Source organism: Fringilla coelebs, assembly GCF_963513975.1.
Source record: "Fringilla coelebs genome assembly, chromosome: 1".
Classification (NCBI taxonomy): domain Eukaryota; kingdom Metazoa; phylum Chordata; class Aves; order Passeriformes; family Fringillidae; genus Fringilla; species Fringilla coelebs.
Window position 1 is genome coordinate 143,620,029 of NC_140028.1, and position 11,527 is coordinate 143,631,555.

General features: G+C 37.5%; 1 protein-coding gene across 5 annotated transcripts in view; it reads left to right on the plus strand.

Annotated features, from left to right (window-relative positions):
- The window catches only part of ESYT2 (extended synaptotagmin 2), an 80,451-nt gene that overhangs the window by 65,726 nt on the left and 3,198 nt on the right, over window positions 1–11,527 (plus strand). For 3 of the 5 annotated variants that reach the window (XM_084210698.1, XM_084210700.1, XM_084210702.1), the window contains 9 exons: window positions 1,163–1,225; window positions 3,141–3,215; window positions 3,842–3,928; window positions 4,671–4,820; window positions 5,844–6,232; window positions 8,334–8,432; window positions 8,970–9,101; window positions 10,399–10,504; window positions 11,401–11,450. In XM_084210698.1, the coding sequence (XP_084066824.1) occupies window positions 1,163–1,225; window positions 3,141–3,215; window positions 3,842–3,928; window positions 4,671–4,820; window positions 5,844–6,232; window positions 8,334–8,432; window positions 8,970–9,101; window positions 10,399–10,504; window positions 11,401–11,450 (1,151 nt within the window). The remainder of the gene's footprint in view (window positions 1–1,162; window positions 1,226–3,140; window positions 3,216–3,841; window positions 3,929–4,670; window positions 4,821–5,843; window positions 6,233–8,333; window positions 8,433–8,969; window positions 9,102–10,398; window positions 10,505–11,400; window positions 11,451–11,527) is intronic. The other 2 variants (XM_084210699.1, XM_084210701.1) reach the window with 1 other exon arrangement.

An 11,527-nucleotide genomic window follows, 5' to 3' on the forward strand; every position in this document is an offset into this window, starting at 1 on the left:
TTCTGTGATTTTGTCCTGGATATTGTATATTCATTCTGAAATAGAAATTTTCAAGCAGGATGCCAGGAAGCTTTGGAGTATTTTGGCCAACTGGAGTATATGACATCCCAAAAGAAACTGCAAAATAGTATTTCTGCATAAAGGTTAAATTTCTTCAAATTTTAGTCACTTAGATTTTCATTTCAGAAAGGCATTTCTTTTGGCAAAGCATTAATACCAGTTCCTGTTCATAAACCAGAATATTTTAAAAGGCCACTATGCAATTTTTTATGGCCACAATCTACAGCTTCTAAAAAGTAATTATTCCTTGAAACAAAACTGTGTCTCTAAAGAAAAAGCCAGCCATAAGTACACTAACTTGAAGTCTGTTTTATTTCCAAATCTTATTTTATGAAATTATTTCTTATTAATTGAATACAAATTTTTCTGGACATTATTGTGTCACTTAAAGAGTATATTAATCTTAAAATAAAATTCTGAAATTTCCATACTTAATGGAAAGCAGTCAAAGGTTTTGTCCTGCTTAGCCAGTTTAAATTCCTATTTTTAGTGTATTTGCATGTCTTCATTCAACTGAGTAAAGTAGCAGACCCTCATTCTAGTTAACATGTAGTGTTTGCATCACTTTTCTGAAGAGGCTTAAAGAACTGGCTTTTATAATCATTGAAATCCCTATCAATTAGATGTTGTAATTTCTCCCATAAAAGGACTCCTTTGCATAATTACTTGACTTATCAGAGAAGCTTCTGGGTTGTGAAAATATGCTCAAACAAATTCTAAAAAGGATCATTAAGAAGGCAGTTCATAGTGCATCAGGCATTAAATAAAAAAATATTTTGTATATTATATCTATTAGGGTAAAAAAAATGAGCAGAGAAATACAAGTAGATGGAAATTGGGTATATTAGTTTTGAAGCAGAATAAAAATATCCAGAGGAGAAGAGGAAAAAAAAAATTGTCAGACTTTTTTGTTGTTGTGGTGGTCCTTCATTATTTTGTTTTGTTTGAAAGATGTTGTGGTTTTTTTGGGTTTTTTTTAGGTTGATTTTTTTCCCCCCTGCTTTGTCCTATGTTGTTGTGTCATAATTAATTAACCAAGTGAAATTGCTTCATTGCATGTCTTATTAACCCTTCCTATGTTCATTCTCTCCTGACTTAAAAGAATAATCCATTAGAATTTAACCCTGATGGCTTGAAGAAGGCTGCTGTTCAGAAAGCCCTGAAGGTAACATTAATATAGTTGTCCATTTAAGGTCACAAAAGTAATTGGAAATGCACGAATGCCTGCAACACTGCTTCCAGCACTGGATGGGATTTCTATTGCCAGATACATATTTAGTGTAATTCTGTTTCACTTGAATTTGATTTCAAGAAGCCAGTGTCAGGATGTTGTTAAAATACTGTGGTCTGTGGTAATTTGAACTCTAGATCAGACTTGTGGAGTACAGGCTGCTTGAGAAGACTGGGGAAAAGTGCTGGGAACTGATTTGTAGTAGTAAGTAAAGAATGAAGCTGACATGAAAGCTAAGACATCTTCCACATACTGAGTGATGCCTTATCACTCAGCTCTGAAGGATTGCTTTGGAATAATCTTGTTCTTGCTAGATGTTTTTTGTAGGTTTTACATCTTTTATATGACAGCTAAAGAAATTTGGGCCAGCTTTTTGGTAGGCAAACTTGGAGAGGGCTAATGTTCAGCTGGAGGAGCCTGAACAAGGGACAGACTTTAATAGGCTGTCAAGGAGTCTGTCAGTACCTGGTGTAAGAGGTGCATTATACATTGTGTGCACATTGCTACCTGCTTAATTTGAATTAAAATTATTCCTATTTACATATCAGCATAAGTGATAGGGTCTTTTTGTCAACTCATGTAGTTTCATCATTTTATGAAGAAAGTTTCAGGCACCATTTTGTGGAAAAAGAAAAAATGAAGATGATGTCACCTATAATTTTAAAACCCCATCAGTTGCAGTGCAATATGGCTTTCTTTCTGTCCTGTAAACCTTTGTATTCAGCTTTATTTGAGAGCTTAATATTTTTTATTAAAAATCATAAAAAAAGAAAGGCAGCATTCATCCAAGAAAGGAGTTCTTTAGCTTTATTTCTAAAGGAAAGTATGGTTCTAAGCAGTATGTCACATTAAAGTTGAGAATTATTAGTGGAAGTATGTTGTCCAAAATGTAAGTTCAGATCAAAAAAGATATCTAAATGATGCACTTTCTTAATTAAAAAATACAAAATATTTTAATCACTTGTTTGTAATTGTGACCTTACATGCATTAAGATTTTAACTAACTTTCTGTTGATATACCTGATTTTCCTACAGGGTAGAACTCAAAGTAACCATATATCCTACATTTTCTAGGCTTTTTAAACTGCATTAACACCCACTTGAGATGATTAACTTTCATGTCTAAATTTTCTTTCTGAATTGAATTTTTGTTAGATTAAATTGAAATTCATGAAAGAAACATATAGTTGGAATGTTCCTTTGCATACATAATTTGTTTCTAAACTGATGTTTGTTTTCACAGTTTGATGTAATGCTATACAGCTGGTGAGCAAGGCTCAGATATGGCAGATGGTTGATTCTCTAATAAAGAGTATTTGGTAAACTGTAGAAATATCCCTCACATACATTATAGTGCATATTCTTTCTCTACCAAACTGAAAAGTAGGGAACATCAGTGTTGGATACCACATCCAATTTAATAGTTCTGCAGCACTGTATATAAAGTTCCTGAGTTTGTGCTTTCTTCATATCTTCCATCTGCATGCAATATTCATTTTGCAGTTTTAACTATGCTTCATTAGCTTTGGGGATTGTAATGCTCATTAAAAGATAAGAATTTGCATCTTACCAGTTTCATTTAAAGAAAATGGAAATGAGTCTAAAACTCCTGCTTATTAGTAGCATTTTGCTTCAGCATATTCAGGTAGTTGGATGCCTTCATGTTGATGTGTTCACCAGCTACTCGCCCGTCTGCCATTCCAGCCGGCTGAATAAAACACTGAGAATAATAGAGAAGCATGTAGTAGAATGCATATGATTTGTATTTTTAAGATGCAAACATTTAAGTTTCAGAGGGGAGAGGTTTTGCTTTATTCTGAAGGCAAAGTTTTTGCTTTTTCTTTACCAGTCAGGAAAGAAAATAAACAGCAATCCCAACCCACTTGTTTTGCTGTCAGTTGGACACAAGGCGCAGGAGAGTAAGGTAAGTTCCTACTCTAGACTTGGCTCTCCACATCCTTGGTAGGTCTGTGAGCTTGGCATTTGGCTACCAAACCATGGAGCATATACACAACACCAAGTTGCCACCAGAACTGAAATTGGCAACAAGCAGCCAAGGATTACAATCTATGACCTAAAACCACCTTATTAACTAAACCATGGCACAAAGAGCCACATCCAGTCTTTTTCTTAACCACCTCCAGGGATGGTGGCCCTACCACTTCCCTGGGGAGCACATTCCTGCCCAGTCACTATTTCTGTAAGAATTTTTTTCTAATGTCTGGCCTAAACTTGCCCTGGTGCAGTTTAAGACTGTGTCCTCTTGTCCTGTCACTGTTTGCTTGGGAGAAGAGGCTGACTCCCTGCAGCTTCCTGTCAGGGAGTTGTGGAGGGCAATAAGGTTCTCCCTGAGCCTCCTCCAGACTAAACAACCCCAGCTCCCTCAGCTGTTCCTCATCAGATTTGTTCTCTAGATCCTTCCCGAGCCTTGCTGCCCTTCTCTGCACACAAATAAAATGGCAAAATGAAAAATGTGCTCCTCTCTTGACACCACCTCTATTAGGCAAAACTGTTTGATAATTTGTGTACTTCTTTTTTTCTTAACTTCAGATTAGATACAAGACCAATGAACCAGTATGGGAGGAAAACTTTACTTTCTTTGTACACAATCCCAAAAGACAAGATCTTGAAGTTGAGGTATGTGTCTCACTCTCTTTAGATACCTTTCTTTTCTAAGATGTTGCAGCAGTAAAAGTCACACATTAAAGGCTGTTATGAAATGAAACTAAATATAATGTGAACATGATTAAAATTATACCTAAAGTATTTTTTTAGACCAGGCAATGAAATGTATATTTCCATTTACTACTACAAGGAAGAAAGAGTATAACCAGGCTCTCACATGAATAACATAGTTAATGGCTGTCTTTTATAATTTAAAAAAAAAATCCAAAAGTAAATTTGGTTTGCCAGTTTGGAACTAGGAATCTTTGCTCTCTCATACCAAGGAAGTATTCACTTTATCCAAATACTGTGTCCCTTTACACTGTTGACGTGTCCTTTACATCTCCAAGAGACTGAAGTGTAAATAAGGACTGTCTTAGTCACTCTTCCTCTAAAAGCTGTGGGAATTCATTTTCACACAGACAGTTTGGAAGCCCTGTAGTTATTTTGCTCAAAGATCTGGTAGATTTAGATGTGGTGGTGGTTACTTTTCTGTCTTGCTGTAGAAGGTAAGGTTGAAGAAACGAGGCACTGAGTATATTTGTTTTTTCCTCCTTCAGTGTACAGTAATCTTAAAATCAGGGAAGCTTGGTTTAAGAACAAACTACTTTCAATATTGTCTGGATTTTTTGTTTTTAAATAAAAATGTACTTTCTTTCTTTGAATTCTTACAAAGCAGATGATACAAACTGACTTAATTTCTATGTTCCTTCAGGTGAGGGATGAACAACACCAGTGTTCTTTAGGGAACTTCAAGCTGCCTCTAAGCCAGTTGCTAGAGAGTGAAGATTTAACCATGCATCAGCGATTCCACCTGAGCAACTCTGGTCCCAACAGCACTATAAACATGAAGATTGCACTCAGGGTACTGTAAAACCTTTCCCATTGTAAACATCTGAAAGCATATTTAGGGCTGTGGTGACTCCTGGTCTGCCAGCTTTTGAAGAAGCCAGTACATTTCCTTTGATGTCACCTGCCAAGTGTCCTTGGTTGTGCAGAGCTATCAGTACACAGAGATAGCCTCGAATTTAAACATACTCCATTTGAAAACTGTACAATGCTCAAAATGAAACAATAGTCATCTGCATTAATTAAAAACAAGGTCCCCTGTGGTTTTAGGCTTGGAAATCATGTTTGGAATCTGAATTTCTTCAAATCTCTTTTGAACCCAGTAGGCTACAGATCAGTGAAAAAGCCTCTATCTAGAAATGGAACTGAGGTTTTGATGGTTTTAAAAAGTAAAGTGTATAAGGAAAGGAAGTATCTGCATAGTACTGGAAAAATTCAAACCAGCCTTCAGACATGTTGGAGTTTTGAAAACAAAACTTACAACCTGAAAGTTGGTTTGTCTTTATTCTCCATCTTAATTACTTAGTTTAATAAGGTACTACATCTCTTTGCAAACACTGTCACACTTCTGGTATTTTTCTTTCTAAAGCACTTTGTGGCTTATGTGTCATTAATAAGTTAAAGCAACTTATAAAAGAGAAAGTAAGAACAATTAATGAGAACAAATTGTGATGTAAAATTAAATTTCAAAAGAATAGAAGAAAAAATTACAGAATATCTTTCCAGATGGCTAGAACTGCAAAGTAAATAGCATTTACACCAGAAGTGGGTAGAATATGGGAAGGGAACAATGAGGAGAATAATCATAATGGATTGAGAATTTCACATTGTTTTATAGTTACTGCAGTGGCCATGAAGAAGGTGGAGATGTGCTTTGTCATGTAAAGCATTTCATAGTGTACAGTTAGCAGTTGTGAATGGTTTTGGTCCTGCTTTAGTGTCTTAACTTTACAACTTGTCACCAAACAGTATTCTTGTAATTTGTTCCTGTTTCTTTTACTGCAAAATAGTAACGTTATGTGTATTTTCCTGTATCCAGGTCCTTTCTCTTGAAAAGCAGGCAAGATCTCCAGATCATCAACACTCAGCCCAAGTAAAAAGGCCGTCTGTTTCCAAAGATGCAAGAAAATCATCTTTTAAGCCTCAGGTTCCTGTCTCGCCAACAGCTGATCCAAACAAGCCCGCTCCAGCATCCCCAGTGACTGACAGTGATAAAAAGACTGACACAGCTGATAAAAGTCAGCCTCCCAATGCCAGCCCACAGTGGCCAACAGATCTCAGCCGCAGCTCCTCCAGCCTCCACGCCTCCAACTTCTCCTGCTCCCCCAGCCACCTGTCGGTGAAGGAGCCCACGCCCAGCATCGCCTCGGACATCTCGCTGCCCATCGCCACGCAGGAGCTGCGCCAGAGGCTCCGGCAGCTCGAGAAGTACGGGGGGCTGAGGGCTTCTGCAGCACATCCCAGCTCATTCACAGGGTGTCACCAAAGCAGGAGTGCTTAGTTCACTTTTCAGAAATGTTCTTTACTGTTCAGTCATTGGGATTTTCTGCTTCTTCCTGGTGTCTCAGACAGGAGCTGCAATTAGAAGTTCCTTACCATTGTGATCGTCTGCTAGATAAAGCCTCACTTCTCATAGCTGCACTTTGTAGTTTCATGGCACTAGTTGCCTGTTTCACCACTGAATCCTATTAGCATTAATTAAGCCAATTAAGCTGGAAATGGTTGGTCTTTTTAAATAACTCAGAGGGATATTAGGCTATAAAGAATGTTAAATGGGTAGTCAGTTACTATGCAGTCACTGAAGATTACTGCAGACATGCTTTCTTAAATTCTTGAATTTTTTTTACTTGCCTCATGGGCAGCTGTACTTACCAAGTACAGCCATCCTGCTCTGAATAAGAGACTGGAAACTATTCATTCCCTATTCATCGAGCTTCTCTGTGAATCTAAGTAGAAAGATTTTTTTTTTTTTTTTTTTTTTTTTTTTTTTTTTTTTTTTCCCAAGGGATTGAACCAATTCATCTTTGTCAGAGTTCATAGAATCAGCTGAATCATAGAGGTTGGACAGAATCTCTGGTTGATCATCCCTTTGCTCAAAGCAAATCCCTCTTCAAAGTTAGATCAGGTTTCTTGGGCCTTATCCAAACAACTTTTGGTTATCTCCAAGGATTGAGATGCCATAACTTGTTCAGCAGCTCCAGTACTTAACCACTCCACTTTTAAAATGTTCTTCCTTATTTCTATTGAAATTTATCTTGCTGCAGCTTGACTATTATTTTACTGTGTACAGCCATGAGGATTCTGACTTGGTCTTCTCTAAAATGTCTGCTTTAAGCAGTGGGAGGGCTGCAGTTCAGTCTGTTGTTGGCTCTCTCTTCAATTTGTACAAATACACCACCTGCTTATGTGCTCCAGACCCCCATTTATCTTCACAGTCCCATGCTAACTTGTCTTGACTTTGTCAGGCTCTCTCCTGGCCCAAAACTGAGTTAGAGTTCGTTAATTGTGATAAAGATTGAAATACTACTCCTCATGCAATGCACAAATGTCATACTTCGTCATTTGGTGAGGAGTGGTAAAGCTATAGGTAATGAGGTCCTTTATTGCAGACCACATGCTTTTAGGTGCTTTGAGTATTATTATTTTTTTTATTTCAACTAAGAAAATACTGAAGGTAAATCTTCATTCTATTTTTTTAAAGTGAATGACTTGAGAATTCTAATGGATCAATCACTTTGTAGAAGATATTCACAAAACAGGCACTCTTCTCCCTTGAAGATATCCTTCAGGTGGCTGAGAAATGACAAATATGGCACATACAGTCCTATGTGATATGGAAAATACTTACAGTCAATTCACACAAGCTAAAATGAGCATTTAATGGAGATGGGGGAACTGCATATGCTGGCCATTATTTAAAACACAAGTTCTTAAATATGGTTCTTGCTTTTTATTTAAACATGACCTGTAAGTGTAAATGTTTTCTAATCTTCTTTTCATGGTGATATAAATTATAGAAAAGTAAAACGGTTGCATTTATACTGAGCTTTTACAACAGGAAGTAGATTTAAATGATCACTATTTTAATCCCAAGAATATCTACATTTCTATGATAAGAGAATTTAGAAAAGAATGAGCTGGTCTTCTAATTGGCTTCTGGCCTTAGGTAAGAGTGGCCCATGCCTGAGGTTTTCATTGCAGTTAGCACTATTATTCTTTCCAATTTCCTAGATGCTGCTTTGATGTTTATTTTAGGGCAAGCAGGTTCTTCACTTGTAATGAATAAAGTCCCATATTCCTAATGACAAGAATACTTGGCCTATTTTGTAGTGCAGAGTTGTTGGCCAAGGAACTGAAGCACAAGAATCTGATGAGGATATGCTCACACACTTACATGTGTTCTCTTCTTTCCCATTGGTCTGGAGAAGTTAAATGGATAATACCTGATTTCTGGGAAAACTGCTCAGTTAAGTCTTACTTCTAATGTGCATTTTAAAAACTAAGCATATTGTTCTGCTTTTTCCTGCAGTGGAACAACTCTGGGGCAGTCTCCATTAGGACAGATTCAGCTAACAATTCGTCATAGTTCACAAAGAAACAAACTGATTGTGGTGGTGCATTCCTGCAGGTGAGCATACAGTACACAATTTCATATCTGGGCATATTTCTTTATAAAGTGTGTCATATCCTGACTTACTCTTAAGTGGATTGATTAATCTTTGTTATTTTTAAAACAACATATGCATAAATACAAAAATATACAGAGCTGTACTCAGAATCAGGCAAAAACTTTGTGGAAGATTTTGCTCTGATTTTATATTTGTCTCTTATGCCTCTGTCAGATTTTAAATGAAAATGACATTTAGATTTTTATCAGCAATATCTGAAAGCTGTTTCTAAGAGACTGATTTTTTTATGGAATGACCAAAACACATGATTTCTAAAAAGCCATATCCAAACTTCAAATTAGAATTTAGGAAATGTTGCATTCCCACCTCTGCTCTCTGCTTACTGGTCATCTGATCTTGTACAAGTCATTCCACATCATATAATGTGCAGGGGAACTGCTTTATGTACTAAATTAAGTGGTGGTCATGTAGACATTTATATTCAGCAATGTCTTGTTGATTTTCTAAGTGCTTTTCCTTGGTTTTCACTTTCCCAGAAATCTGATAGCGTTTTCTGAAGAAGGATCCGATCCCTATGTGCGAATGTATTTATTGCCTGATAAGAGACGGTCAGGACGAAGAAAAACACATGTATCAAAGAAGACATTAAACCCAGTGTTTGATCAAATGTAGGTTCTAAACTATGTGGAGTAGTTTTGTAATTACCAAGTTGTCAAATCTTTCTGTCCTGGTTGTCAGCATTAGACTTGATAATACCTTTCTCTTCTGATGTAATAGCTCTCCTATCCTTCTATTCCCTGTTATCACTACAGCCCTTCTTGCTGTTAGCAGCCACTTCTGTCTTTTCTGCCTTCCTACATCAGTTCCATGTCCCTGTGCTGGTAGCTCAGCAGGATTTGCTCTCCTGGCAGGTGGTGAGAACACGAGTGCCTTTAGCTGGCCAGTGCTGCTGATCTCCCTTCCTGCCAGAAAGCTTGGCTGGCTGAGTGCCTGGCTGATGCTGCCAGCCAGTGCCTCTGCATGGTCACATTGCTCAGTCACTCTGTGGCACTTCTCAGCATCCAGGGAGTCAGGAAATTTCCTTGTAGATTATATCCTGGCCCATATGTTGGAAGTTGTAACAGCTTGGGCAATATTATATTGCATAAAATTCCTTATCCTTGCACTCATCTTTTTGAAAGTAGTTTCCCTCACATGTCTGCCCCTTATTCTCCCACCCATTGCTTTTCAATAAAGACCTTTCTCTACTGACTGCAAATGAATTCAGGGAAAACATCACTTCAGTCCCTTCTGTCAAATCTGTAAATCATCAGTTGGAGGCTCCAGCAGATTTTCTTGGTAGTGCATCTCTCTCCTGTTCATTCCAGGTAATAGATTTATTTCACCGTGCCTTTCCAAGGAAAATGTATTGCAAAGCAATAAAGCTGTTTAAGAACTGAAGTGACAAACAGATGTAGGTTGTGGTATAACCTTGTCCTGACTTTGTCAAAGTTTCAGCTCTAGCAAAGAGCTATCTTTGATAGTTTTCTTTAGCCAGCCAGGAAAGAAAAGGAGTTCTGGTTATCAAGTACCAAGGATCAGTAAGACTGACCAATCTCTTCCTTTTGGAAAGTGCTAATACTGAGCTGTCAGTACAGTAGGATTCCACACTCTCTTTTCTCTAGAGTCAGTGCTTGACCTTTGCCTCCTTTTGTCTTGTTCATGTGTTAGGTTTGTTTTACCAGTGGCCTCTAGAGGCCAAAGGTAACAGAAGTCTCAAACTTTTGATGTTGATATTGATCACAGTTTTTAAGAAAAAAAATTAGGCAAAAGATTGGGATTTTTTTTCTTCATTTGTCTCAGACCTCATTTTTTAATTTGGGGAGGGAGATGGTTTGGTTTTGATTTGAATGGCTCTTTAGCTGTAGGAACTGAACTTGGGCCTCTGATAAAGAATTCCCTCTAAAGCTTCTCTTTGCCTTTCAGGTTTGATTTCAGTGTTTCCCTGCCTGAAGTACAGAGAAGAACTCTAGATGTAGCAGTGAAGAACAGTGGTGGATTCTTGTCCAAAGATAAAGGGCTGCTTGGCAAAGTAAGTTGACAATAAGCAAATTCTGTTAATACAGTTTGTTATTATATAAAACAAAAATCCTCTTGACATATGAGTTAGTGTTGATTGAAGCCTGATTCAGGTATGAAGCTTTCAAAAATTACAGGTGCCTGAGATGTCAGTAAGGGAAGGAACAAACTGCAGAGCCAGACTTAGAAAGATGAGGCAGTAATCTCTTCTAGATGGTGAAGTTCACAGTAACAAAAGAAATGTGCTTGTCAGAACTTACTAATCATGCTGTCAGAGAAAGGAAAGAACCAGTAGAAACCAGGCAATATTTCAGAAAATGTTCAGACAAAACTGGAAAGACAAATGAGTACTTAGGGAAACACACAAGTAATTAAATTCCCAGTTTGTAAAATCCATGAGAAAGAGCTGCTACTGGAGACATTCCCAATGCCAACACCAGCTGCTGTGTTTGTAACTTCAGTGTTCTATAGGCGCGCGTTAAATCACCCGATTTGCTACACACGTGATTTGGAGCATGAAAAAGGAACAGTAATTCCCTACACCCGTTCAAATTGCCATATTTGAGCTCTGTCAAGAGGATGAGAGATACAGAATCATGGTCAGTTCATGGTGAGCAGTGTCCTCAGTTGTCCTGTTCATCTGGAAGGCTTTTTACTATCTGCCGCTTGCCACTGCCCTGCTGTGACGTGTTCTGGGACTCTACCACCAAGGAGTGTGGATTTTAAAGTCAAAACCAGCAACTTGAAACTTTAGACAGATAGCAGAGAGCTGTGATGACAAGGATATAAAGTACCTTATTTACCAATGGTGTTTACACTGTAGTTGACAGGATCATCAGATTTGATCTTAAATAGAAACAGAATGAAAGGCACACACAGTGCATTGATTGGTAATTTAACTTTCCACAGTTATTGATACCTCTGGCATCTGAAGAACTTGCTAAAGGCTGGACCCAGTGGTAAGTATAACATTTCCTTTATTAATAATAATACTACATACTAATAACTACTATGTTAATAATAGTTTCAATAATAC